Below are 27454 nucleotides of genomic sequence, written 5' to 3'. Positions count from 1 at the left end.
CGTCTATATGGCGCCCGCTGCATAGGTATGCTGATCCTACGTGGTCGCACCTGGGCGCACATGGCGGACTCCCTTCCTAAACCTTACGCCCACATCACTGTGTCCACAGGAGTACTCTTTGTCAAGGTGGATCGTCGCCACATCTGCCTGGAGATGCGCTCACATCGTCGACAGAATTTCTGCAGCCAAAACACGTAAAACTTAGAGCGTACTAAGGTAGCAAATTACTACTTGCTTCCTGATGCAGACTGCGAATCCGTACCCAGGAGGTCCCAAGAACGGCCTGGAATGGTTGTTCGAGCAGGTTTCCCAACAGGTCCTCACGAGGTAGGTCCTCAACGCGAACCACTGGGACCCGAACCTTCTTCAATACCAGGGGATACTATAGAAATATCAAGGCAAGACTCTCCAAATGTGACTGCATGCACTTTCGAGCCCAACTTCCCATCTTCTATCACATCTCGATCAACACCGCAATCAGTTTCAGTCTGTTGAAAAAAGCTCCAGAACAATGTCGACCAACCTTACCGCCAGCAGCGTCTACTCATTTCCTGACGTTGACGAATTTGAAAGCACGTCCCAGACTTCGTCAAACTCCACCGTGGCCGACGTCATATCCCCGGCCAACGCAGGTGCGTACCTGGCCGCCTCGGGCATATCGTATACTGAAGATGGCGATATCACGGTGGATGCCCATCTCAGAGGAGTCGATTTCTCCGACGGGTCAAATTCTGTTCAAGAACATGCTGCTGCCCCACCAGCACCCACCTGGAGATTCGTCGGCAGCGACGAAATAGAATGTCAATCCAATGTATCAGACGGCAGTACCATTTCCTGGGAAGAAGGGGAACACTCTGAGACGGATGATGGGTCCGTTGACTCGAACCCCTCCGACGAAGGGTCTACTGGTAGTACCGAAACCGAGAGCACCCGCGCACTAAGCAGCTACACAGCCGCCGCGCGATATCTCTGCCTCATCGTCGTTACCGACATGAAGCCCGAGCCCCGGAGCAACCCAGCCGCGCCTCGAAAGCAGTACGTCATGTCCCTCGAAGTCAAGCAGGACAGACCCTTCACCAGACACCACATCCGACTGCCGCACGCTTCTATTGTCATCCATATGCACTGGGACCATGTTGAATGGGAGCCACAGTACCAGATCCGTCAATTGTGGCAAGTGCCGGGTCACATGCATGGGGTATCGTGTCTCCACCACGACCGTGTCGACGACATGCCTTGTATGGGTCGTCGATTTGCTCGCGGATGGCCGAGGTTGAGGTTGAGGTCGCCAGTGCACCAATGGGACCGTGGGATCTTGCGGCCTCTGGACGAGGGGAGTGATGATGAGGTTCCTCTGGAATGACTAGCAGAGGACTAAAAGTGCCCGGGTTGATCGCCACTGTGGGTCGATCGCAGGGGTTGTAACAGATGTACTACTTTGTACTACTATGGATATTCAAATACTAGTATGTACTAGGGAGCTGACCCGGCGTATATGGGTAAGAACACTACTCCTAATACTACCACCACGGTGCTTTACTACCCGTACTAAACAGTTAGCATCCTAATATGAGTGTTCTTACTAGCTACATAACACAAATATAAGGAGACATCCATTTGGAAGAAATGACACAGCCGACGACATGGTGATAAGATGTTGCATGCAACACGATCACACATCAGCAAGCAAGGGATTCGAGCCGTTTGGTGAATATCAAGTATGCTTGTTGGGATGGACAGAAGCAGCAGACTCAAATCACATGCACTGGACACGATCATCTCAATTTGCAGCCTGACCACGTAGTACTAGCAAGTAGTAATCAACAAGACTTTATGACCGCGCCTGCGCTGACTGGCTAGAAGTCGGGTATCGACATAGGCTGGCATTTTTGGAAGGCATCTTGAAAAGCGTTGAGCACAGACGGTGTGACATGTATAGCGACGAGGGATATTAGTTCTTTACGTGTATTGTCGACATGAAAGTTGCGGAGCGGTACTGTTTGTTTCGAATATCTAGCTAGATATGTACCGTCTCATACCATGCCGATTGAGACCTCTTTGACGCAAAATGTCTCCATTTCGTGGTCTGGGCTTTTCGCTTACTGATTGCACAGGCAACTTTGTCTGCCTCGCACACCAGTATTGGCGTCTCCCATTAAGACCACCTCTCATGCCCATCTCCCGACCGCCTGCGCACCCTCTCATCAACACCTCTGATCCCTCTTCTTTACTCCTTGATTTTCTTCTTCTGGAACAACCCTGCACGCGCGGATGGCATGTTAGCATTTGTTTCCCTAGCCCTCTCAATTTGTAGTCTCAAAACACGTTACATGACCATGAGGGTCTGGGATTTGGCAGAGAAAAGATAGACGAAAACGTACCCGGAACCTCTGGCATCCACGAATCCCGCCTGCTGGTGAAGAACTCGCCCTTGGGCGGCAGGTCTGTCGGGTGGTCGAGCGTGCCGTAGAAGATGTAGACGAAGTCGCCCGCGTTTGCCTGGCATTGATTTCGTTAGTATTAGTTCAACAGCGCTACTCACTTACAACGAACAGGCTCAGAAATGGGAAGCGGGACAGCTGCCGGCTGCTGTGTGGCGGATAGGGGGAAATATATGTCCTTGCAAGGGAAAAGGTGCCATGCACGAATGGTACACTGGAATAGAAAGGGACCAAAACTCCTCCGTCATGAGACGGTTAGTATTTAGGTGAATACTCACGCCATACTCCAACAACCCACTCCCACACTCCCTACAGAACTCCCTATGCAAAATCGTCCCCGTACCATTATCCGCCTCATGGACCGTGACCTTGTCCTGGCCTTGAGTCACTTTAAAGCTCGAGCGGGGGATCTTGCTGGTAATCCCAAAGTTACCGCCCGTGAACTTTTTGCAGTTGCCGCAGTGGCAGATGGACGTACGGGCGTCCTTTTCCGGGTCGTCCAGCGTGACCTCGTAGCGGATCGCGCCGCAGTAGCAGCCGCCGGGGAGCGTGTGGGGCATTTTGTCGGCGGATATCCTTGTGGGCGATTGTTTTCGAATGGTGTCCGGATGTATGTCGAGGTTCTCGAGCGGGCGGGAGGCGGAGGTTGAAAAGGTCCTGGTCCTGGGTGTTTGCGGGGAAGAAGAAGAGGTACTACGGTGCTGGAGTTGTGTCGAGAAAGCTTGTGCTCGTCGTAGAGTAGACGATGGAGTTGGGGTTGGAGACGGAATTGCCAGTGTGAAGCGGACGTTCGTGATGTCAACGATGGTCAATCTAGGACGCGGGATGAGGCGTAGTGGCAGACTTTGCATTTCCCTGCGGCGGATCTCGACCTTTGTATTAGTACACTGCAAGAAGCAATGGCACGATACAAGCGACAAGTTCGTCAATTTCCAAGGAAACGAATTAGGTAGTGAGAGCGTCTATGACCTTCATTTCTATCGACATTCGACGTCGACATCACGCCAACGTCATTTCGTCCCTCGTTCGTCATATTTCCCGATTGGGACCATAGTCCTGGCTGCTCATTGGACACGGCAGCACTGCCCGTCCTGTAGCCTCATTGGCCAGAACTACACAACGCCGCTCCAACGAGGTATCCCGGTATTTTGCATTCATCACCAGTGCATCCAGGGGTATCTATCTGATGCCTACATGTGCTCCATCAAGTGACATGTCTCAATCAATACTCGCTCAGCCAGTGTCCACAAAGCGCGCCCATGTAGGCCCGGAGCGGTATTCCTCTAGCCAGGCAGCTTCAGTGGGTTGCAGTTTTGTTGCAGTTTTGCTGTATGCAATCATAGCTTGAATTTCTCCAAATAATCCGTTGCAGCCTTCAACGCCTCGTCGATCTTGGATTGTTCCGTCCCAGTACCGATGGCGACTGGCTCCTTTCCGCCAGCCTTGCCGCCAACTAGCTTCGACACCGTTGACGACCACTCGGGAGATTTCATACCGGCCTTTGTGCCGCTCTGTGGAGGTTGTTGTTAGCTGATCTGCCCCTGTGTTCTTTCTGGAAGCAAAACTTACTTGACCGACAAAACATCCGTGGTACACCTTGCCCTCAGGATCCTTCTCGTCAGCCACGACGATATACACACTCTTGTCCTTCATCTTGGTCTGGACATGCTTGACCACATCTGGCACAATTTTGGGATTTCCTCCGATTGGTAGCCTCAGGACCGCCCCTTGAGCTTTGGGGTTCTTCTCAAAATACTCCGTTATTGTGTCGATGGCCTTCTTCGTCTCCTCCTTCTGCAGCTTTTTCTGCTGATCGAGAATTTCTTTGCTGATTTTGGCGAATCGGTCTCGGAATTGCGACTTTCTCACCGCCGATATTGACAGGTTGTTAAGTTCAAGTTGGATGGCCTTTGCCTCATGTTCCTTCGGCAGCCCGAATGGCATCTTCTCAAGCTTGTCGAGTTTCACAGAGAATTCTTCCGCCACGCGTTGGACTCCATGGGCGTCCTCGCCGGTGACCGCGATGATTCTCCGGATGCCTTTAGCAATGCCGCTTTCTTCGAGTATGATAAGATCCTTGATATCGCCCGTGCTTCTGACGTGGGTGCCACCACAGAATTCGATGCTGACCGTTTTCCATCTCTCATCATTGACATTCTTTAGGATATCATCAACCTCAACCCCCACCGAGACGACCCGGACTGGATCAGGGTAGGTCTCGCCAAACACGGCTCTGACACCTGCAATCTCACGGGCAATGGACAAAGGCACATTCTTGGCATATACTGGGCAATTCTGCCTAATATACTCTGTCGATATGTCCTCGATCCTCTGCAGATCATCGTCCGACACACCTGATTTATGACTGAAATCGAATCTCAACTTTTCCTGGGCCACCAACGAGCCTTTCTGCTCAACACCATCACCCAGAACCTCCCTCAGCGCGAAATTGAGAATGTGTGTGCCAGTATGGTTGTTCCGTATGGGCCATCTTCTTAGTTCGTCGTACTCGGAGATTGCCTTGTCCCCTACCGAGAAGTGACCGTACTTCATGTAACCTGTATGTAATACATAGCCGGCGTAAAGTTGAACATTCTCCACTTCAAGTTCAGCTTGTCCATCAATGACGATCCGGCCGGTGTCGTACTCCTGACCACCCTGTTCCGCGTAGAAACAGGTTCGATCGAGAATAATACCAACCTGATCATCCTCTGGAATATTTTTGGTGTCAGAATGGAACTTCTTCGCATGATATATTGCCTGGATTGTGCTGGTGATATTTTCCCTGCCGTACTTGGCGCTGTCATCTGTTTTCGTCACACCGGGCATTTTCTCCAGTTGGCCCAGATCATGCACATCCAGCTTGAGGACATCGCTGGCGGCTTTCTTCTGACCCTTGCTGGCTTCTTTGGCAGCCAACCTCGCAGCCTCAAACTCGTTGTCGTCGATGGAAAGGTTTCGTTCTTCAGCCATGAGCCGGGTCAAATCAACAGGGAACCCGAAAGTGTCGTATAATCGCCAGACATCAGCGCCATGCAGCTTCTTTAGCCCCTGGACCTGGCTCTTCTGGGCGTACACCTCGAATTGCCGCTCTCCGCGATCCAAGGTCTTTGCGAAAGAGAGCTCTTCCTCGTTGAGGATCTCCTTGACCTCGTCTGCTTTCGCAACAATCTCTTTGAACATTCCGCCCATCTGTTCTACCAGGGTCGGTACAATCTTGGAGAAGAAATCGCCGATTTCGACATTAAAGTATTTCCGAGCATATCGCGCACCACGTCTCAGCACTCGTCGAACAACATAGCCTCTTCCCTCATTGTTGGGAATGCCACCGTCACTGATGGCGAAAGTGAGCGTCCGCACGTGATCTGCCACTACCCTGTATGCAGTATCGATACCATCGACATCCTCTTCGCCGAACTTTCCCGAGTAGGGTCTGGCGCCTGTGACTTCCTGAATGCGCGAGAATAGTGGAGTGAAGACATCGGTATCGTAGTTGGACATCTTGTCCTGGAGGACACTGACCAGTCGCTCAAATCCCAGACCTGTATCGACGTGCTTGTTCGGTAGCGGTCGTAAGCTCCTATCCGGTTCTCGGTTGTATTGAATGAAGACGTTGTTCCATATTTCCAACACGTTGGGGTCATCCTGGTTGACGAGACTGGCCGCATTGCGACCGCCGATGCGATCGTAGTGAATTTCGGAACATGGGCCGCAAGGTCCCTGATCGCCCATTTCCCAAAAGTTGTCCTTCATGTTACCAGGCAGTATATGGTCCTCAGGCACCCCAACGCTCTTCCAGATCTCCTTTGCCTCCAGATCCGGCTCCAGACCGCCGGCTTCGTTTCCTTCGAAGTAGGTGACATACAATCTATCCGGTTCCAGCCCGAACACGTCTGTTAACAGCTCCCAAGAGAATAAGATGGCCTCCTTCTTGAAGTAGTCGCCAAACGACCAGTTGCCCAGCATCTCAAAAAAGGTATGGTGATAGCTGTCCTTGCCGACATCGTCGAGGTCATTGTGTTTTCCGCCAGCACGTATGCACTTTTGCGAGTTGACCACGCGCTTATACTGGCCTTCTTTGCTCGTGGGATCGACCGTACCCAGGAAGATAGGTTTGAACTGGTTCATGCCTGCATTTGTGAAGAGAAGGGTAGGATCGGAAAGTGGAACCACGGGAGAGGATTTGACTGGATTGTAAAGTCAGTAATGGACAATCATAAAGACAGAAGAATAGGCTTGACTCACCGAATGTATGTCCCCGGTCCTCAAAGTACTTCAGAAAGGTCTCTCGAACCTTGGGAGCGGACCACTCGTGAGTGGTTGTGGACGCCATTCTCGAGGTCGTGTGCCGCCGCACAATGGACGGCCGCAAGGCAGACGAAGCGCACCAGGAGGGAGAAGTCTGATTCAATGACCGACTTGCTAATAGAATGCCGACTGTAGAACCACGTCGCTGCCGGCTGACAACGTGTAGCGAGGGAAACGTGAAAAAATTCTTGGTGAGCCGGGTATTGGAGTCGTGAGTCAAGCGGGCAATTTTGGAGGATCGAGGGGTGCAGTTCGCAGTGCAGTTCGTAGCGCAGTTCGTAGCGCAATTCGCAGTGGTGCCGGCGGTGATGGAGATGGTGATGGGGGCTCCTCGGTGGCAGCCCGTGCAGCCCGCAGCGGCAGCTCCAGCGGCAGCTCCAGCGGCAGCTCTCCAAGTCGCGGTAGGGCTCCGCATTCACAACTCACTGGGCACCTGGGCACTGATCACCTCCAGGCTCCTTGGTTCTCGTACCTTCCAGCCGCCGAACTATCCCTCTTCTCGTCCCCTACGCGGTAAGATTCTTTATTGCTCCAAATAGATCTCCCGCAAAGTCGAGTTCCTCACCCTTCGAACAATGTCAAATTACGACCCAGACCGCGAAGCGAGCCGTGTCCGCCGCGCCAGAGAGAAATGAGCAACAAGTGAAAGGGAAAAGGGAAATAATTCAAAAGTGAAAAGGCCAATCTTCGGAGAAAAAAGGGCCCTCCCTCCTCCTGCCTGCGGTGCTCGTCGATGATACACTAAGACAGCCTCACCATCGAACTACTCGTATTACGCCGCCTCACCTTCCACCGACCACCAGCGAAACCTCACACGACCAATGGCTCACTATGCTCCCGTCACAGCAGAATGGCATCCTTCGCTTGCGAACCAACATCGCAGCAATCTGCTCAGTCATGGCAAGCGAAGGGCCGAAGACGAACTCGAGTCTCAATCCAACATCTCGTCGCATTTCAAGAAACTCCGGCTGAACCAAGCCAACAACAGCCATAGTAATGCACTCTCACACCAATATTCACAACCCTCCGCGTTCACTCCTTCAGTTGCGCCTTCGTCGCCTTCTCAGGTCCAACAGATCCGACTGAGTCCGCCGACCAGCCCTTCGACAGTCTCATTCCGCCCGCACATCGCCAACACCGATGCTCGACCCGCTCTCCCTCTTCCCACGTCCATTCAACTCGATTATGGACCGCCTCCTCCGCCGCATCCTACACCCGTACCTCAGATGTCTATAAAGCCACCAACGCTCCCGGATGCGGACTTCATGACCGTCGACGACACCCCTCACAGGATAATCATCCACGACCTAGAATCAGAAATTGCCCAAATCGAAGCCGAGGAAGCCGCCCACAACGCCACAATCTTCCTCTCGGATATAGACAAACAGGTGTCGCGTGTGCCACAGAAGCTGCTCGAAACCCGGAACCACGATCGACTTCCTCAACCTGCGGGGCTGCCACCCGAGAATCTAAATACAGCGTTGGTACTATACCGAGATCCAAGTAGCATATCCGTGCCGGAGGAGGATGACGTGGTCAGGAAGACCATCATTGAGGCGAGACGGAGGGCGAGAGAGAAGACGGCCGAGGAACAGAGAGAAAAGGAAAGGAGGGAAGCGCAAGCCAGGGCTCTACAACTTGACCAAAAGAGCGTGGAATGGGACGATGCAATGACAGACAATTCCTTCCATGGAGGGGGAATGGTGGATGACGATGTAGATGCAATGGAAATAGAATAGAGTTGGCGAGGGAAGAAAACAACTCCCTATGCTGATTGTTCCGGCATATTGTCTCTGGAACGCTATCTGTATTGCATTCTGGCCTCCTGTCGCAGTACAATGTATTGTGCGACCCCTCCCCAACACAGAGTCTGAAAAGCAACGGGCAATCTGAAGGTGACCCTGGCGCTGTGCACAACGGTGTGATACAAATTAGTCCTCACCAGGTACTTTCTGAGAGTGCGAACTAATTGTGAGCTCTGCACCCTGGCTGACCCCATTTGTGTCTGATTTCCCTCGGCGTCATGATGGATGTGCGGTATTCTGCAAGCTGTGTTGCAATCATCATGCACAATGTTATTCGCAATGCGCCATTAAGTCCCTGTCATGCCGGAAGCAAATGGAGATAACGCGCAAAAGGATACCCCCATTTAGATCGATTGCCAACACGGAGAATGTGATTGCGAGTGGTGCGAAGCCATCCGGCTTGTAGCAAGTCGGGTTGCTCTCCTTCAAGGTGCCACCCTTGCCGGCTCAGGCTGCGTTGGTTCCGCGGCTGCGTTGGCAGTTGCTGGAGGTGGTCCGCTGGGAGGGTCGTAGCGTTGGTCCTGGTTGACTTTGTTCGGAGCATTTTCCTGCGGAGGAGTGTATGCTGGGACGTACTCTGGTTCGTGATACGCAGGTGGAGGCGGTCCGTACATTCCACCCATCTGATAAGCCTGTCCAGACCCGGCAGTGTACGAATAGCCATATGGGCCTACACGTTCTTGCTGTGCCCGGTAGAACGCGAATTGACTCGCATACTGTGGGTGTTGTTGCAGGAAGGCAGCCTTTTGACGGCGTGAGATGAGCCACTGTAATCTATTAGTCCATTGAACAGGGCTTGGAACATGTCTGCCGAGTTGTTGGAGGCGCGAGATTGCCACGTGAGGGTCTTTAAACGTACCCGATGATAGGCCAGAGGCGGCAAGCCCTTCTGCATCCTCCGCCTGGCATGCAAGTGTCCTGCGAGGAAGTACAAGGAGAAGGCGAGGAGGATAGCTGCGATCACAGCCCACTTGATGGCATCGGCAGTCTGTTGGCAAACAATGTCAGTTCTGAATTCAAGACATTCAAGCTTGCCCAAGGAGAGATGAGTTCCCATCCCAAAGCAATCCAAGTAGGGTTCCTCAGCAAGTTGAACCTACAGGAGAGTACCACCAGTATCCGTTGTCGGTGCTGTCGGTGTCGTCGCTGCCGGGATTGTCACTGATTTGTCGACCAAGTATCCTTGATACCGCCATCGTGCTGGCAGTGTCCTTTGAACCAAGTTGGTTTCCCCCAGTCACTACTCTTGCAGCTGCTCCTCAACCTGCTCTTGTTCCTTTTTGCACCGCAGTTCTTGGACCATGTATTCTAGTAGTCGATACTTCGTCGTAAGGGAGGTGGATATGGGTCGTGACTGGCAGGGAAAGAGTAAGGAAAGAGAGAAGATCAAGAGACCGAGACAGTGGCAAAGGAGTGTGTGTTTTAAAGGGCTCTGGAAGGAGCTGGATTCAGAGCAGGCAAAGGGGTTCGTGCCACCACGGTCAATCGATGTGAGGTGTTGAATGAGAGTGGGTGTCACGGCCAAAATGTCACTTGGCGCAGACGGTCACCTCGAACCAAAAGTATTCAGGAAGGAGAGGACTGGAGATGTCGTAGCTTCTCCAAAGAAATAGCGGATTAAAGAGAGTGTGAAGTCCAAGAACTTGAACGATTGGACGTTCGGTGCCTTGATGTCGAAGCGTTACAACGCATCAAGGCATGTTCGAGTGCCCGAAACATTGCATGCCAACAAATACTGGACACCAGGCACCCAGGGGGTCCATGTCCACAACGGGAGGCGCAGCAGTCCACTATCGATAGGCACGAGCGGGTCAACTGGCCACACTGGCGACAATCGCGCGTTTGAAGTCGACGATCTTCATCAGGGACGCCCTGTTGGCCCTGCTCCGTAGTTGTTGTCTCAGCACATGAAACAAGTACAAAAAAAAGCCACAGATGCGGCTGTTAATTGAACTTTGACAGCCAATCGAAGCCTCCGAAGCGAAGGATCCCCTTTTCCCCTTGCAGCCTCACGTAAACGCGGCTTTTCTCACGCTCCACTAGCATCCGAGCAGTATCCCTCATCTTGTTTCAAGAAGAAAACAGTCCCAGCTTGCAACATGGTTCATTGTGGTGAGAAGGATTCACTGAAAGTTCAGGCTTCCAGGCAAGTACTCCATCGCTATGCTGAAAACCCCTTTCTCGGTACGCAGGGCTCAGTGAACTATTCAACTAAGATACAAGTGCTTTTTCTCCATTTCCGTCAGAGACACAATATCCAAAGCTTCAATCCCGGTCTAGATCTCCTACGGCATCTTCCACTGTCGCGTGCCTGTCCTTTGGTTGCGATGTGGCTGGAGGTGATCCATTTGCTTCGCCATTCTCTGCCGCGTGATCATGACTGCCGTTGACTCGCGGCGCGGAGGCTCCAGCACTGCCGTTGTTGTCACTCACAACATTGTTTGTAGGTTCGGAAGACATGGATCCCCAAGAAGGTAAAGAATTAGCAGCTTGCCCCACATCTTGATTCGTGTTGGCCGCCGCTGCTGTACTTGCTCCGGACGCATCGGTCGGCGCGGCATGGGACATAGTGCCATTTGCACCACCGGCCATTGGATCCGAACTGTTTGAAGCGCGTGGCTGGTTGACTTGGTTCCTCATACTCGCCAAGTTCCACGGGTTCCGATGCTGGTGGAAGTTTTCCGGAGGTTGAAAAGGTCCTCGAGATGGTGCCGGAGTTCGCAGGTCATCTATCGGCTCACTTCCGGACGGAGCTGATGGTTGTTGGCCTGGAGCAGGCGCTGGAGACAGCACCCCATTCGCCTCAGTAGAGCCTGTTTGACCACTGCTTGTTGCAGTGGGTGTGGGCCGCCTCTGGAGCTGAGCGAATTGCTGCAGAGGAGAAAGCATACCGAAAGGAGCCGGCATTCCCTGCGGTTGTGGCCACGGATGACCTATATTTGTCAGAGGATCTGGATTGTGGTCGCGATGCTGATTTTGCTGGAAAAGGTGCACCGGTCGTAAAGGCATCATCGTCCAGCCTTCTGGCAACGTCAAGCCAGCAGGAAGTCTGTCACTACCTGCTTGTAGCATGTTTTGCTGCTGGTCTGGAACCAGCGTGGACACGGGGTGATAAGTAGGAAGCGCGGGCCTTGCCGCTTCTGCTGGATTTTGAGTCGTAGCATCTGTCTGTGCCTGCCTTTCCCCGGGCCTAAGGGTTCTCAATCTTTCGAGTTCAGCTTGCATTGACCGCAACACGCCCAACTCGACAGACGACCGGGCCAACTCATCGGTGTCTTGTCGAATACGTGCTGCCAAGGCATCAATCTGTTGTTGAGTCGTCAGGTTCTGATCTGCTCGGCGACGTCTCCTCCCAGACCACCGCAATCCCACTCCAATCTGTCGTGGTGCGTTGGGGTCGGGGTTCGCAGGTTGCCCTTCTGGCGCTGGAGCTGCCCCATCTCCAAGCTGCTGTTGAAGTTCCTCGAACATGTTATTGCCGCGGGCTGCCCCAACACCGATTCTCAATGGGCCGAAGTGATATACGCGTGGACCTGGCCTCGCACCCGGTGGATGCTGTCCGCCATTTCCCTGCCCACCTTCGCCTTGGCCACCATCGTTTGCACCCCCTGTCCCACCTGTCCGGACGACATTTGCTCTGCATGTCGGACATATCTGCTGTCTCTCCAGCCAACTTCTCAGGCAAGAAAAGTGTAGGACATGTCCACAAGGGAGCTTCTTGGGCCGCATCCTCTCCGCCACAGGATTCGGTCTGGGCTGTGGTTGACCTGGCTGCACAACGGCTGGCTGATATGGGTGCATCTCCTCTCTGCAGATTATGCAGACATCCTCACGTCCAATATCCTCCGCCGTGGCGTCCGGGTAGCGGGCATTCATATCCCTCGTCGCCGTTCGGTATTTGATAAAGTCCGAAATTCGTTTCAAAAATGATCGCATCGTCAAGAACACATCCCGCAAGATGTGGATGGGTAGTCCGTAGAATACAAGAAGGATAAAGAAGAAAGCAAGGTAAATCACAAGTTTGAAGAAATCCGTGGCCAGGTTGAGGTAGAACATGTAGCGGCCTTTGTCCTCCCAGCCCTCAACTTCAACCTCATTCTCATCGACTGGTTGGTTAAAGGCTTCTTGGGATACTTGGTCGAGGGTGCGCTGGGTCGGTGTCGGTGTGTCCCTCGAAGCTTCCGATGTAGGCGCACCAGCAGCTTGTCCGCCCTGAGACTCCTGGAATTCTGCCACTGCTGCTTGCATTCTTTCCCTTTTGATCTCTTCTATTCGAAGTCTCTTCTGCCCGCGGACGATACCGATCTCGACCAGATCAATGGCATATCTCATCGCGGTACTGATGCTCATGACGGACAGCACGGCGAATTCGAAGCCAAACATGACCATCATGTCCGGCCGTGCCATCCTCATGACTTGTTTGACAACGTACTCCAGCATGGTCAAGTCGAAAGCAACACTCAACCCGAGGCTCAGTGCCAGGCGTGTGTGGAACAATCTTGGGTTTCGGGGTGGTTGTTGCTCCAGCACCTCCACGCGGCCTTCACCAATCCATCCCCAGACTTTTCCCGTGAGCAGAGAGAAGAACATGGCGAGGAAGGAGAGTCCGATCTCTCCGCGGAAGACCGTCATGGCCAAGCACGTCTCGGTAACGGCAAACCATGCCTTTTCGTAGAGCTGTTCGATCTCGATCGGTCGCAGGTTCCCGTAGAGGAGTTTCTGGAGTCCCAGCAGAAAGGTGCAGGCGATGACGAATAGGAGGTTTGTCAGGATCATCAAGTTTGCGGAGGACTGAGAGAGATAGACGGCGGCGGAGTAGAAGTTGGGTCGCTGCGCCAGGGCTTTGAGGATGACACCCGTAGCGAGGGCGGTAGACACCTGCGCGAGAGAGACGAAGGGTCAGCGACTGCGAGACGAGTACCTAGGTAGGTAGAGGGTGGTAGTGCATACCCCAGCATACGCCGTCCATCTCATTCTCATTCTCACCGGCATCTTTGATAAGCTATCCAGTAGACACTGTCTTCTTCAAGTGTGACTTGGTCGCAGTCTCGTTGATGCCATCATTCGTTCGATCGCCGATCCGAGCCACCGTGGGAAACGCGGAGGTTTACAGAAGCAAACCTCACAAGCGATGCGGTGAGGAGACAGTCATCGATAGGAAACAGCACATGGGAAGGAAGGTAGGAAGAGAGGCCGTGGCGCGAGGGTTTGGTTGAAGAAGACGAAAGGTGTTCAGTTTCCTGATTGCTGTGTCTGAAGTTCCTCCGCGCCCCGATTGCGCAAGCCCATGCCCTGGCGTGCCTGTCAAGCCCAAAAGTGGCGGATCATCCAAGTTGCAACTTGTCAACACCCTCCTACTCAATAATTGAGGATGACAAGGGATTGTTCGTTAGAAAAGGCCTCCAAGGCTCCTTCTGCATCAAGCATGAAAATAACCGACTCCGCTATGCGCATGTTGTTCTATTATCTAGCCAGAAAATATGTACCCTCCCACCAACCAGCCACGAGATACCTAGGTATACAGTAGGTCGTTTAGTCGTTCAGAATCCGTCTCCTTCTTTCCAGGGTCGCCCGTCGCTCTCTGCTCTGTTCCGCGGGTCTCTGCCTCTCTCCAGAGCTTCCAGTCTCCTCCGTTCTAGCTCCGCCTTCTTTTCCTCAATCGAGGCTTCGAGCTGTTCTTTCCTCCCAATCTCTGGCACCTGAAGCTCTCCTGCTTCAATATCGGGCAATCTTCCGTCTTCGTCCCGGAATTGTTCGATTGCCTCAGCCTTCTCATTCCACTCTCGCAACTCCTTCTCGGCCATCTGCCGTTGGTATCTCAGTTCGAACCACTTGTCAAACGTTTTGTCGGTCTCGAAGCAGACACCGAATCCATCACAGTAGCAAGCCCGTTGACTCGGGCAGAATACGCTCTCGTCTGCGAAGATGACTTGCCAGAGATACTCAAAAATCCTACCGCTGGTGACATCCGATATGCCCGACCGTAGGAGCCAGTCCCGGTAGTGCCTGTATGTCTCCCTTGGGGTCAACCTTATCTGGTCGCGGCTCACCGCGAACTGGGAGCAACATGGCTGAGCTAGAACGGCTGGGATGGGTTTGTCCACGAACAACTCTGCCCAGGTCGACGCCATGTATGACTGTTCGAGTTTGTCCTTGTCTCTCTCTATCTGACCTGGGTGGATCCAATCTGGGCATCCAGGGTTCCAATGACATCTCATATTCATGTAGCCTTTACGCAGGACTCTCTCACTGCTCAGTCGTTTGATCATTTCGGCGGCGTCCCAATTCAGAAGTTCATCATTGTGCCATGCGTCTTGATGGTAATGCATAAAGATGCTGACGTCGGGTAGGTCGTCATAGAAATCAACAACGTATGTGAGATAGGTCATGGCTTCATGACCCTTGTTTTTGGGTGGGTGTAAAGGCGCATTAGGGTCGTCAGCGACATAGATGAACTTTTTAATCTCGGGGCCAAGGTCGACCCTGTCAAGCCACGTAACATTTTCCTCCTTCAGCCGAGGCATGACTAGACCTCGCGTATATCTCGATCCTGGCGGACCACCTATTGGAGTCCCTGTCGCCACCGATTCTATTGCAGAATTCGAGGCACGAGAGTCTCCTTCGGGGGGAGAAAGCGGTCGGATTTGGTTCTGAGCATCCTGGTCCTCCGGGTCGAAATAGTCTCCAAGTCCAACAATCTGCGGCACCTTGGACTGTAAAGCTCTGATGGTGATGGAGCCACTCGCCGATCGATAGTAGAGGACCAAACTCAAAACCGTTGCGAAAACCAGACAGATCACGGCATGTCTTCTCCGGAGCATATCGCGTCAGCCACAGGGAGGAGGACTTGATCGACAACTTGTCTAAGAAGAGAACGCGCGTGTCTCGGTTGTGAAGAATATGTGGTATTATGGCAGCCGCCGTTCGCTATGCAGAAAGTCGATTGTTTAAACGCCGATTCCCCTTTTTAATGCTGGTAAGGACAACGTGGACCCGTGTGATCATTGAAGAAGCGGACTAGAGAAGGCCAAACGATTGGAAATAGAAAAACAAGCAGCTCTCAGTCAGGGTGTGGATGTAGCGCGTTCATCCCCAGATTTTCTGTTCGACCGACTCTTTGCGAATAACTCCTTTATCACTCACGGGCAGGCTCTGCATTTGCCTGAAAACTTGCCCAGAATCGCCATGGCCCTTGGACAGACTCACAAGATCGGGCAGGAGTCGTATGCCGCTGAGATTTTGTAGGTGTTGACGGAACGAAAGGGGGAAGCAACGTGTCGCTGCTCCACTTGTTGTCGGATGGAGAAATATTCTTCCGAGGGAAATGCCCGGAACCACTGCAGCCTTGCAGTCCGGCTATCACAAGGCTGGAAGACATGTACTATGTAGTGCTCTGGTGTAATCGGTATTCGGCATTCGGTCAGCTCTATCTCCATGATCCACAGCTGTTGGCAGTGTTCACAAGCCACATGGAGTCGAAGGACGGGTTCAATAGTATGGGGAGGGACGAAGGAAGTTGATGTAGGCTTGCTTGGGTATCATCACGGTCCCGGGACGATACTTTGCTTCTCGCGCTGAAGGCAGTAGGACACTTCCTAACTCTGAGAGAGGCGACCGTGAGGACAGAGACCTTTTTCCGAAGACCTCCGTGGTGCTCGTGATGCCTGTTGGCGAGGCTGTGCAAGGCTGTGAATTCATCACACTACGATATGACCCGCCGAATCTTTTATGGCGAATCATAATTCCTCCAAGCGCAGATAGTCATTCCACTCGAGAATGCTTTCGCACTTCCAATGTGCAGCTTGCCTCCCCCCAAGACGAACCTTGCACTGCTGTACATTATCCTCGTCTATTATCTCAGCGACATCTCAGACTCGGATAGCGAAGATGCGCTCTTCGTTACCCTTGCGAGCTGGCATGTAAGTCCTGGCCTCATTCTTGCAGCATCGCATCCTCAGCATCGTCTCCTGCTCCCCAAGTGCGCTGGTCCTCACACTCTGAATCAACCATCCCACGGCCCTCCTCCTACCCCTTCTCCCGTTGCCCTTCGTCGATTTCTACTCTGTGAAGATGCTTATGGGATTAGTCTCAAGCGCTCCTCCTACTACGACTCCGACTACCGCAGCGGGGCTGCCCTGCTTCGGGCCCGCCGACCGTACCTGGTCAAGAATACCATCACAGGCCTAGCGATCTTCGGTTTTGCCATTGGCGTTTGTATGTGCACTTCCCTACTCTCTTGAGCTGTCTCTTCAAGCCCAGCCCTTCCTGGCTCAGCGATCTCTTGACTCGGACGAGTAGGACGAAGCCTCCAGTCACTTCCAAAGAACTCCTTGACTGACACTGTTTGCTTTTCTTGCTATGAACAGTTGCTTTTACTCTCAAAGCTGTAGGCCAAGAGACCTTTGACGACGTGATTGTTCCGTCGGACCCGCAAGTCGCTGCGCCCAACTCCTCCTCCGCAGAAACTGCACAATTACAGCAGATTTCAACTCAGCCGCCGAAGACACCCACTGCGCAGGCGAACGGGATCCGCTCGTAACTACGCCACACTCCCTCCATCGTGGAGCATGCCACTTGTGACCGTACGATAAGGTCGAAGGAGGCGTGGAACGGCCGTACAACGACTCATTGAAGAGAAAGCTTGGGACATGCTTCGAGTGTGTATAAATAAAAGGCGTTGTGCAGGACTGCTACAAGTGATGACTTGTGTTATGCACCTGAACTTTCCCACTTGTCTCATGGGGACGTCGACAAAGGGGCATGTTCCGGGATTTGCTCTGCGCACGGATGACACACTTGCTCCAACACGGAACTCGGAAAGCTAGTGATGAGGCTCTTCGACCATCCTTTATGGCCAGCCGCTGGCCCGGCGCACTTAGCCCAACAAAGAGCTTGATTACGAGACTGCTGGTTGATGTGCCTCAAACTGCCATGGTAAAAGGCTCTTCTGTGGACCTTCAGACAGTGAAAGAGTGCGGGTCCGGATATCCAAGAGACTTGGGGAGGTTGCTTTTGATATTGTTTTGTCCGTCTCGTCTCAAGTCAATGAACTGCTTTGGCAACCTCGATTTCGCTTCTCTGGCAACTGGCTTTCACCACAACTCCTTAGTGTCTCATCCCGAAAAATATGCAATCGAGACATATCTCTTGACTACGGCGGCCGCCTCTCAGTCTCTTGTTAACACTTTGGGTCTTGATTTCAAACCAGCCACGACACGGCAATGCCCTGATCTCTTGCGGAAATTCCATCCAAGACGATACTCCAGGCTGAGGCGTGTCGAGGTACAATGCATAAGACAAGATTTGGCAGTGGTTGTGCGTGGGCTTGTCGAGTGACCGTGATGAGCTTGCCAGATCTCGACAGAGCCAACCCACAGCTCTTCTGATCCCCCCCGATCTGTCCTATACTGGGAGGGGGCCATTGCCGGGTATATCAGTAGTGTCGTGGTTTGGGAACCCAATCGGGCTTAGACGTATTCTTCACGCAGCAGAACCGAGGGCGACGTTTCCCAATATCGCTAGCCATTTGGGATTTGCTGAGTGACCGCGTTCGTTTGGAGACGTCCAATATCAGCCCGGCAGATGTGACAGTACAACCGATGATAGACCCGAGGTCCGAAGCGGGACGGTCACCTCCTCCCCCAAAAAGGTATCTTCAGTGCCCTAGAATACACTGTCCAGTATACCGGGATCATCTATTCCAGTTATCACTCGCAACAAAAGCCAGTACTCCCTCGCAATTCACAAAGAATAGCGGTTGTGTAAGAAACAAATATCATATCATGCATTTCGACCCTTCCTCGACGGCGCTGCCCAAGCGCTCGGAACTGCCCTCGATCCCCGGCGCCCCTGACGGAGCAGCCTGGTTCTGGGGAAAAGATGACGAGGTACGAAGACAAACTCTACACAAGCGATCCTCCCTGTTTTCCAGAATGGAAAGCCGATTTCTCACACGAAAATTAGCTCGGACGACTCAATCTCCTGACGCCCGAGCGCGTCTCCAAAGCTGCAGGGCTGATCAAAAGTGGCGAGGTTGTCAATCTCAAGTAAATACATAATGCCCCTGGAGGGAGTGAGTGAGTTGAGGGACGAAATGCTAACAATGTCGCGCCGTGCAAAAAGTTGGCGAGTCGACTATCCCAGCCCTCCTGCCTTTGGAAGACAGAAGTTCAAGCACACCATTTCGCCCTTGGGCGACACCGGGTTCGACGACCTGTACGACATGAACACGCAGAGTGGATCGCAAGTCAGTTTTGAAACCCAATCCCCCGATGGGATGTCACATCCGTGTTCGTTTTTCTGATTGACCTTTTTTTTTTTCCGCAGTGGGACGGGTTCCGACATGTAAGGCTTGCCCCTGGCTCGATTATAGCCGGGATATGTTTGAAGCGCACGCCACTCTGACCTCTCGTTTGGTTTTTAAGGTCGGACTCAAGCACAATGACGGTGTGGTCTTTTATAACGGGGTACGTTTGTGTGTGTCTCATGAGCTCACTTTGAAGGTTTTCGGCCTGGGCTAAAACAGTAGGTGTCGCCCGACAGCTCACCAAGGACGAAATATACAAGACCGCCCGGTGCGGGATACAGGCGTGGGCACAACACGGAATAGGTAATGTTTGACAACGATACACACCAAGCCCCGGAATCCATTACTATACACCTATGCTTTTCTATCTCTTTTGTCCCACCCCATCTGACTTGCTCGTTCCGTCCCAAAACCAGCCGGCCGCGGCGTCCTGCTCGACTACTACGGCTACTGCGGCGCGACCTACGACCCCCTCTCCACTCACCGAATCCCGCTCACGGAGCTGCAAGCCTGCGCGGCGTCTCAAAACGTCACCTTCCAACCGGGCGACATCCTGCTCGTGCGCTCGGGCTTCGTGACCAAGTACAACAGCCTCTCCGACTCCGAACGGGCCAAGCTCGGCACGCAGAGTTTCGCCGAGCACGCGTTCGCGGGCGTCGAGGCCACCGAGGGGATGCTGGATTTCCTGCACGACAACTATTTCGCCGCCGTCGTCGGCGACGCCCCGGCCTTCGAGGCCTGGCCCATGCCCCCGACCTTCTCGCTGCACCAGTACCTCCTCCCGCGCTGGGGCGTGCCCATCGGCGAGATGTGGGATCTCGACCGGCTCGCCGACGTGTGCAAGAAGAAGGGCCAGTACGCTTTCTTCCTCTCGAGTGTTCCCGCGAATGTGCCTGGTGAGTTCCTTTTGGATAATATCCTGATATCCCGATCATAACTCCTCCCCACTCCCTCCCCCTGTTTCCCTCTTGTGGGAGGTCCATGATCCGCTTCTTCTATGGATAGAGAACGGGATCCTTGCTGACTGGTGCGTGCGTCTAGGCGGTGTCGGAAGCCATCCCAATGCTGTTGCTATATTCTAGACGTACGGAGGGAGGAGGTTGGAAGACACTAGGGTAACATAAACTAGCCTCTGCCACGAATATACAAGCACTCAAGAGGGGTTCCTGAGAGTTCACACCGTGCTTGAGATTCCAGATAGCTACAGTAGTAGTCCTGTAGCTCTAACCTCAGATCCTCACATGGGGCTTATCCTATATTAGTGCTCGGGATCAGAAAGTGCTTTCCAAGGATATGCACATTTGACTCGTATAGGTGTTCTTTGTCATTTGTGTCTCCTTTTCATTCCTGACAAACCCCAGAGCTCGACACATCCTTCCACACGAGGGACTTAAACCCTCAACCAGTATATACGGGGCCGGCCATTTCCACTATTCCCTCGCCCTTTCCCTCCTTTTTCGACTCATTCAGTACTTTCCCCCCTCGCTCTCTTCCCGGGAGCTCAGTATATAGGCACGTTGAAGGCATCAAGATCATAGTTCCAGTAATCCACGCTCTTCTGGTCATAGCGGCATTGCGGGCTAGTCGCGTTGGCGGAGGAAGACCACACGGGCCTCAAGGGCCAGGCGCAGATCTGCTGGTTCTGACCCTTATTGGGGCCTTGGAGGACGGTGGCGTTCAGGGTGGTGGGGACGACGCCCTTCTCGACCCAGTCGATCATGACGGCGAGGTTGGTCTGCGGGAAGGGACCGTTGGGCTCGGCCGGGTTGGCGGCGCAGTGCGTGGCGCCGGGGACCAGGAAGAGTCGGAAGAAGTCATTCTGCGCCGCCACCGAGGCGTTGTACCCCTGGCCGGATGGGCTCATGATTCGTCGTACAGACTCCCAGTACCGGACCGACGACGCCGTCGGGATGCCCCAGTCCGACTCGCCGTGGAACATGAGCACTTTCCCTCCCGCGTTCTTGTAAGGGGTCAGATCCGGCCACGTGGTCTCGAGCACGCCCTGGAAGCGCTGCATGCCCTCGACGATCCAGTCCTTGAGCGTGTCATACGTGACGCCGTTCAGGTTTGGGATGTTGGTGCCGTTGAGCATGTCGATTTCCACCTCGACGAAGACGCCGCCCAGCGCGATGACAGACAGTCCCCACTGGTTGGACGTCGCGTTCCAGCCCGTCTGCGCCTCGGTGAACTGCGCGCTCGGCGTCGGCGCGAAATATACCCGCCGCCCCTGGGTGTCGTGGATGCCTTCGAGCATTTTCTGGACCACGGCGATGGCCTGTTTCGTGACGTTGCCTTGTTGGGCAGGTGTCGCGGGGACGCCGGGAACTGCTGGTGTTGCCGGACAGTGGTAAGGCATCCCTTCGATGGCGGATATGTTGTAGTTCATATAGCACAAATCGGTCCGTGCAACGACGCCATCGGTTTTTCCATCGAGCGGGTCGCAGGCGATTATGGTCTCGTTGACGATCTTCTGCAGCTCGCATGGAGACGGGTAGTAGCCCATCGTCTGCTCGACCACATCCGGGTACAGGAGCTGGGTCTGCTGGAAGGACCAGCGAAAGGCCGGGGCGCCAATTACAGCTCCGTCGAAGGAGTCTGCGTAGCGTTGGACCTGACTCCACCCTTCGCGACCGCCTTCGGAACAGCCCTGCCAGTATGTGTACAAGGTGGCGTTGGACTGGGTCAGGTTGAAGAAGCTCCTGGTGAACTCCTTGCCTAGCTGGGTCATCTCGCGAATCCCCTGGTAGCCAAACATGTAGATGTTGTGCCAGTTCAGGGTCCCGTTCGCCGAGAGCCACTGAGTGATGGTGTTGCTCTGAGCAGCGCCAAAGCCTGCGTCGGTCATGCCAGCGACAGCCCCGTAGATGATCCCACCCGGCAGGGACTGATTGCCTGAGTTGATGGCATAGCCACCGCCGCCCGTGGCCAGAAAGCGATTCTGGAACTTGGCTGGCGCGGGAAGCCAGTAGGTCAAGAGGACTTGGTCGTCCAGGCCATCGTGGGAATAGGTGAAGCTGACGTTGCAATAGTCGAAGATGGCATCGGGATAGAAATCGTAGTCTACCACCTGCACATTGGTCACCGGGTTTGCCGTCACCGAGGAGGGACTGATCGTGACACCCTGGTAGAAACCAGGCGGTGGGAGATGTGCTTTGACGTAGGAGACGGAACAGACGTCATTCAGGGAGGCAGCACGCACAGCTGCGAGGGCGGCGAGGATGCGAAACAGAGGGAAATGCATCCTGTAAGTCTGGGTGAGGCAACCACTTGGAGGTATACATGCGTGGCTGGGGGCAGTCCCAGTGTCTCCTCCATTATATAGACACAAGTTGGTCCTGCACGATCCAAAAGACCTTGCGGGCAGGCTGGCTGAATGTGGAGGGGCGTCGTGTGGTCCATCCTGGAGCCGAGCAGCAAATTGTGGGTGTATCACGGCAGATGGAGCGCCATTTGCCCTTTGAGGTTGGAGAGGATGTGGAGAGCTGAGCTAGGGTGTGCGTCAATGGACGGGAAGGTTGGTTTGTAGGAAAGGGACTGGCGACGAGCTGTGTGGTGGACTTGTGTGGCGACAGGCTGCCGTCGAGAGTCCAGTCCATCTTTCGTTCCGTGTCCCTCTGCTTTGGGAAGATATGGGGAAGGAGGCGATGAGGGATGCTGGATGCAGGATGCAGGATGCGGGAGAGATGGTGCATACAAGGATCCGCTTTCATTCACCGCTTCATACTCCTTATAATCGAGGCAAGGTGAGATTAGATTAGATTGCGCCCGAGTGGCAGCACAGGCAGATTTGGACAGCAGCCCTCCAGCTCCCAACACCACCGCTGTTCCTGCATATACAGTCCGACATGTTGTATGGATGAGCACGCGGCTGTACCTGAGATGGCGGGCGCAAGCTATCAAAGCATGGATTCAACCATGGCTGCTCCAACAGGACTGCCCGCCAGCGTCATTGTCCTTCTCCTAACAGTCATAACTCTGTTAGCAGTCACCATCCACCGTGGGCTCGCCATTGACCACAGTCCTGGAGAGCCTCCGATCATCAAGCCGCGGATCCCATATATCGGCCACATAATCGGGATCATCAGACACGGCACCAAATACTTCGAGATAGTCAAGTGAGTGCTATATTATAATTGCCTCCGATTATACTCACTCACAATCTAATGTCGCTTCAGCCGCAACACCCGCTACCCGATCTACACGTTACCCACACTATCTACGAGACAGTACATCGTCACGTCTCCACAGATTGCCGCCCAGCTCCAGCGACAGCACAAGGACCTTGCGTTCTACAATGTCATCCTGGAAGTGACTCGCAGGTTGACCAGCCTCAAGCCAAGCACCATGAAGATCGTCATGAACAACGTCAACGCCGAGCAAGGCGACTGGGGCCTGATGCCGACCATGCACGACATGTTCAACACCGTGCTCGGTCGAGGAGAGTCCCTGAAAGACCTCACTCGTTCGCAGATGTCGATCTTCTCGGAGATGCTGAACGACGTCGCCGTCGGGGGTGAATGCCTGGACATCAATCTGTTCCAGTGGATCAAGTCCATATTTGCCTTTGCAAACGCAAAGTCCATCTACGGGCCCGAAAACATCTTCGCCCTTGATCCCAGTTTGGTTGACGCCTTTTGGGATTTCGAGGCTGGTATGCTGGCCCTCATCATCGACATCTTCCCTTCCGTCACGGCAAGGAAAGCATATCTGGGCCGAGAGGCGGTTGCCAAAGCCCTCGTTGACTATGTAAAAGAGAAGCGGTGGCACAAGGCGTCTCTTCTCATCCAGAACCGCATCAGCATAAACCTCAGTCACGGCTTTACCGAAGCCGAGGCCGGGCGATCGGAAATCATCTTGCACTTTGCAATCCTCGGAAATGCTGTGCCATCGACATTCTGGATTCTCGCGAATATTATCAGCCGCCCGGATTTGCTGGCCCAGATACGGAAAGAGATCCAGTCGGCCGTCGATGACAACGAAGACGGAAGCAAAAACATCAACCTCTCGACCATAGAGTCGTCCTGCCCATTATTTGTGTCGACGTATAGGGAGTCGCTGCGCATGATCGGCAACCTTGCCTCACTTCGATATGTGTTACGGGATACGGTGATCGGGCAACACTACTTAAGAAAAGACTCCATCATACAAGTGGCCGGAATCATCATACATCACGATCCCCAGACCTGGGGTCAAGACAGCGACCAGTTCAATCCTCGACGGTTTATCAAGGGTCAACAAGCATCTGTAGCCGACGATGCTGATTCAGAGCCGTCGTCGGGCCTGGATCTCAGGGAGCCGGCGGCAACACAACTGCCACCAGGTGTCCCATCAGCTGCATTCCGTCTCTTTGGCGGTGGCAGCGTGGTCTGCCCCGGACGCCACTTCGCGCAGAGTGAAATCCTCGCTTTCGTCGCGTACCTATTGATGGCGTTCGATATCTCTGCTCCAGACGGAACAACACCCATCAAGCTGCCTCCACGGGACAACGAGAAGATCCCCTTGAGCGTCATCAAGCCCAAGGGCGACGTGAAAGTGAGCATTAAGAGACGCAAAGGATATGAAGATGTCTCGTGGCGGTTGTTGGCAGATGGCCAACGCTAATGTGACCTGGAAAGCTGCTGGCGTGTGATATAAACGAACCATTTGAGCAGAGAGGCCGGAGGACTCATCTTCGCCAGGGATCCTGCAGGAATTCCTGCTGGAAGTTCCCGCGACCCAGTCAGCCATGTTCAACAGTGCCATAGTCTTCAAGTAGGACCACCCCTCTAAACTATCCGTAAGTCCGTTCTGGGTTCCGCTACACCGTGAAAATGTCGAGTCCAGCGGCCATCCGCCTCGAGCAGTCCCAACCGTTCGAACGCCAGACCGCCGTCGTAGGGAACTTCGCGCAGAACCATAAAGGTCTCTTGGTGAACGACTTTGCCCCAATAGAGCACAACAACCTTCTCAATCGCCACAGCTTGCTTTGGCGTCATCACATAGTCCGGTAGGAAATCCGGATACTCGAACTGAGGTTCGGAATGCGTCAGCTTCATCTTTGGCCTGTCTCCTTTCCGCACCTCGGTCACCTCGACTTCCATGCCCAAAGCCTTGCCGTTAAGTAAGAGATAGCCCGATCTTATCTTGCCTGTACCGTCCGGTCTTGATGCCACCACTGCAGCATCGGTGATCACGACATCAATGGTCGACCAAGCAGCTCTGTAGTCCATGCGATTTGTACCGTAATCGACCCTGCCGAACACCGATAACCACGACCAGCTGGGTGCAATGTACTCCTCGGGTCTGCGATACGTGCTGGACAGCTTCCAGACAAGCTGATATGCCAGCTTGTCCCACCACAGTCCGGCGAGGTATTTCCCTCCTCGGCCGGACTGCACCGCCTCCTGGGCGATGCCGGACAGTGCAATTGCTCGGTCGGAATCGTGCGTCAGATCCAAGCAAGAATAGCGCTCGGTGACTCTCATCCAAGCGAATGGCAGAGGATCGCCGTTCGGGGTCAGCGAGCGATGATGGACATCCTTAAAGCGGGCAATGACATTGGTACCGCCGCAGAAGCAGTCCGCACACGCCTTGCATTCCCAGAGGAGTTCGTCCCTGCCATAGTAGACGCAGCGCGGGGACAGGAGCCGTTCTTGGAGGACCCATCCGCGACGGAGAAGTGGGGGCGAGGCACCAGAAGTGAAGTAGTTTGCGCCGAAGTCAAGGTGAGTGAAGTGAGGCTGCTGCTGGATTTGGAGGGTTGGGTGGCCAGGCACAGTATGAGGAGGGTACCGCTTGTCCGACCCTGTTGACCGGAAACAGCCACCACGGGAGTCGTTCGAGTCCATTGCTGCAATGTTGAGATAGGACTGGCCGTAGATGGTGGACATTTTCTCCGACTGGTCGGCCCAATCCGGCTGGTAGTGCTGAATGATGCACAATGAGTCGATCCACAGGTATTCGATGTCGAGTTTCCGACAGATTTCGATAGCATCCTGGGCAGTTTTGGGCAGTTGAGACCAAGCAATGTCTTTCGTGAGGGATTCAAGGTTTGTCAACTCCAAGATGAAGCTCTCATCAGAGTTTCCCCAGCGGTGGGACAAGGTCGCATAACGAGCCCTTTCGTTCTCTTGGCTCAGATACAGGTGGACTCGGTCTTGGTGAAGCCTGAGAACGCGTTTCGGCAAGTCTGGGGGCTCAGGCGCGGCGCATTGATGAAGATTGTTGCAGTCGTCCAACCATTGCTTCAGAAAACGATGGCTCTCAGCAGAATCCGTCTTGTCGAGGGGTGCACATTTCAGCTTCCGCAGGGCGATACATTGCTTTGGCTCAGGTCCTCCTGGCCGGACGAACAAGTTGAAATGTCTCCACACCTGGGAGCTGGAGCCGTGAGAAGCTCCTGTTCTGATGACCACCCGGCCAGGTCTTTCCCCCGTGCGCATCAACTCGATGGGGATGTCCTGCTCCGCCATCCGCACACCATTCTCGCGAGATATGGTGTCCAGCCACACTCTCTTCACTGGCTCCACGGAGAGTGCGCTGCAGATGGCAGAGCAGATGGAACATCCCCGTTCCGCATTTTTGAAAAACTCGGACAGTTTGAAATTGCTGCCGAGCTTGTCTGAGTGCTGCCTTTGAGGGCAGGTTTCGGGATTGCAATCCTCATGGAGGGAACGACAGGTACACGGTATGTCGCTAGCACAATGCATCTTGTTAGATCCCAACAGAAAGCCAAAGCATTGACTTACGAGCACTGCGACTTCGAGGAATTTGAGTTCTTTTAGGTAGCAGATGGCTTCTCAGAGACGCGAGCATTTTGAAACGACGGCCTTGAGCATGCCCACAGCCACGATTGAAGCCAGAGAATGGCGCCGCAACCTACGAGCACTCAGTCAAGACTGCCTACTTTCCGCCCTAGGAGGTAGGTTTTGAGTGCAATCGCACTGGACAGTCTTGCAGCTGGTGATGTTGTGAATGCTTGCAAGGGCCCAATTCCGCCCACTTTTCGGGTTGTAGGTACTTACCTGCTAGGCACCAGAGGTGAATTACAGCGTGCTTCGAGATGCGCCGCTGCCTGGGGACGGCGCATTCTGATCTCGACCAGGACTGCCCCTGCAACAAACTTGGGGGCCTGTGTACCGAGTACAAGGGGACATTCTCGACGCAAGCGTGGGGCAGTTAGAGAAGAGGCATGCTAACGGACAGGCTGGATAGAAGGGAGAAGGGAAGACCATTTCTCCTCCACTGAAGCAGCGGTCAGACAGCGGCCCCAGGTCCCGCCCGCTCCTTGCGACCCATCAGATGGACATACCTAGGTAACTACTCGGTATACCGTAGTACGAGGTAATCGTGGCACCTTTGCAGTTCAACTCCACAATTAAGGCGGCCACGGTCCCCCCTTTCTACAATTAAGGACTCGTTATGCCCCCAACGCAGCCTGGCGCAGCCGGCCCCCATGTTCATCAGCACCATTGACAACCCCCAGCGACTTCAGCGCCTACAAGCAGACTCCCAGAAGCTCAGCATCTTAGTAGTCAAGCATGAATACAGGACAGACATTGACGTCATTAATGTTATCTGGGGTCGGCGGTGTGAGATGCTCACCAAATATTACT

At 53.8% G+C, this 27454-nt stretch overlaps 12 protein-coding genes across 12 annotated transcripts; 5 read left to right on the top strand and 7 right to left on the bottom strand.

The window, feature by feature from the left end:
• Positions 1-511: 511 nt before the first annotated feature.
• Z520_05259 (uncharacterized protein) lies at positions 512-1363 on the top strand (the record flags this gene model as incomplete). The annotated part of the gene is made up of 1 exon (XM_016775762.1): positions 512-1363. One exon carries the CDS (start codon positions 512-514, stop codon positions 1361-1363), a length of 852 nt encoding a protein of 283 aa, XP_016632921.1.
• Positions 1364-2316: 953 nt separating this feature from the next.
• On the bottom strand, positions 2317-3001 carry Z520_05258 (uncharacterized protein; the record flags this gene model as incomplete). Its single annotated transcript, XM_016775761.1, has 2 exons — positions 2317-2499; positions 2720-3001. The coding sequence occupies 2 exons, from the start codon at positions 2999-3001 to the stop codon at positions 2317-2319; spliced, it is 465 nt and encodes a 154-aa protein (XP_016632920.1).
• A 777-nt stretch (positions 3002-3778) lies between these two features.
• Z520_05257 (alanine-tRNA ligase) lies at positions 3779-6774 on the bottom strand (the record flags this gene model as incomplete). The annotated part of the gene is made up of 3 exons (XM_016775760.1): positions 3779-3952; positions 4011-6628; positions 6687-6774. The coding sequence occupies 3 exons, from the start codon at positions 6772-6774 to the stop codon at positions 3779-3781; spliced, it is 2880 nt and encodes a 959-aa protein (XP_016632919.1).
• A 796-nt stretch (positions 6775-7570) lies between these two features.
• Positions 7571-8488, top strand: Z520_05256 (uncharacterized protein; the record flags this gene model as incomplete). The annotated part of the gene is made up of 1 exon (XM_016775759.1): positions 7571-8488. One exon carries the CDS (start codon positions 7571-7573, stop codon positions 8486-8488), a length of 918 nt encoding a protein of 305 aa, XP_016632918.1.
• A 491-nt stretch (positions 8489-8979) lies between these two features.
• Positions 8980-9750, bottom strand: Z520_05255 (uncharacterized protein; the record flags this gene model as incomplete). Its single annotated transcript, XM_016775758.1, has 3 exons — positions 8980-9321; positions 9414-9542; positions 9655-9750. 3 exons carry the CDS (start codon positions 9748-9750, stop codon positions 8980-8982), a joined length of 567 nt encoding a protein of 188 aa, XP_016632917.1.
• A 1069-nt stretch (positions 9751-10819) lies between these two features.
• Positions 10820-13546, bottom strand: Z520_05254 (uncharacterized protein; the record flags this gene model as incomplete). Its single annotated transcript, XM_016775757.1, has 2 exons — positions 10820-13432; positions 13505-13546. 2 exons carry the CDS (start codon positions 13544-13546, stop codon positions 10820-10822), a joined length of 2655 nt encoding a protein of 884 aa, XP_016632916.1.
• A 548-nt stretch (positions 13547-14094) lies between these two features.
• Positions 14095-15375, bottom strand: Z520_05253 (uncharacterized protein; the record flags this gene model as incomplete). Its single annotated transcript, XM_016775756.1, has 1 exon — positions 14095-15375. The coding sequence occupies one exon, from the start codon at positions 15373-15375 to the stop codon at positions 14095-14097; it is 1281 nt and encodes a 426-aa protein (XP_016632915.1).
• Positions 15376-16347: 972 nt separating this feature from the next.
• On the top strand, positions 16348-17093 carry Z520_05252 (uncharacterized protein; the record flags this gene model as incomplete). The annotated part of the gene is made up of 2 exons (XM_016775755.1): positions 16348-16768; positions 16945-17093. 2 exons carry the CDS (start codon positions 16348-16350, stop codon positions 17091-17093), a joined length of 570 nt encoding a protein of 189 aa, XP_016632914.1.
• Positions 17094-18336: 1243 nt separating this feature from the next.
• On the top strand, positions 18337-19797 carry Z520_05251 (uncharacterized protein; the record flags this gene model as incomplete). The annotated part of the gene is made up of 6 exons (XM_016775754.1): positions 18337-18441; positions 18518-18600; positions 18677-18800; positions 18881-18935; positions 19080-19163; positions 19277-19797. 6 exons carry the CDS (start codon positions 18337-18339, stop codon positions 19795-19797), a joined length of 972 nt encoding a protein of 323 aa, XP_016632913.1.
• Positions 19798-20361: 564 nt separating this feature from the next.
• On the bottom strand, positions 20362-22101 carry Z520_05250 (uncharacterized protein; the record flags this gene model as incomplete). Its single annotated transcript, XM_016775753.1, has 1 exon — positions 20362-22101. One exon carries the CDS (start codon positions 22099-22101, stop codon positions 20362-20364), a length of 1740 nt encoding a protein of 579 aa, XP_016632912.1.
• A 674-nt stretch (positions 22102-22775) lies between these two features.
• On the top strand, positions 22776-24461 carry Z520_05249 (uncharacterized protein; the record flags this gene model as incomplete). The annotated part of the gene is made up of 2 exons (XM_016775752.1): positions 22776-22975; positions 23036-24461. The coding sequence occupies 2 exons, from the start codon at positions 22776-22778 to the stop codon at positions 24459-24461; spliced, it is 1626 nt and encodes a 541-aa protein (XP_016632911.1).
• A 164-nt stretch (positions 24462-24625) lies between these two features.
• On the bottom strand, positions 24626-26311 carry Z520_05248 (uncharacterized protein; the record flags this gene model as incomplete). The annotated part of the gene is made up of 1 exon (XM_016775751.1): positions 24626-26311. The coding sequence occupies one exon, from the start codon at positions 26309-26311 to the stop codon at positions 24626-24628; it is 1686 nt and encodes a 561-aa protein (XP_016632910.1).
• Between the last annotated feature and the right edge of the window lie 1143 nt (positions 26312-27454).

This window comes from Fonsecaea multimorphosa (genome assembly GCF_000836435.1).
Source record: "Fonsecaea multimorphosa CBS 102226 unplaced genomic scaffold supercont1.9, whole genome shotgun sequence".
Classification (NCBI taxonomy): Eukaryota; Fungi; Ascomycota; class Eurotiomycetes; order Chaetothyriales; family Herpotrichiellaceae; genus Fonsecaea; species Fonsecaea multimorphosa.
Note: the sequence above shows the minus strand (reverse complement) of the source record. Positions and strands in the feature narration are given on the sequence as shown.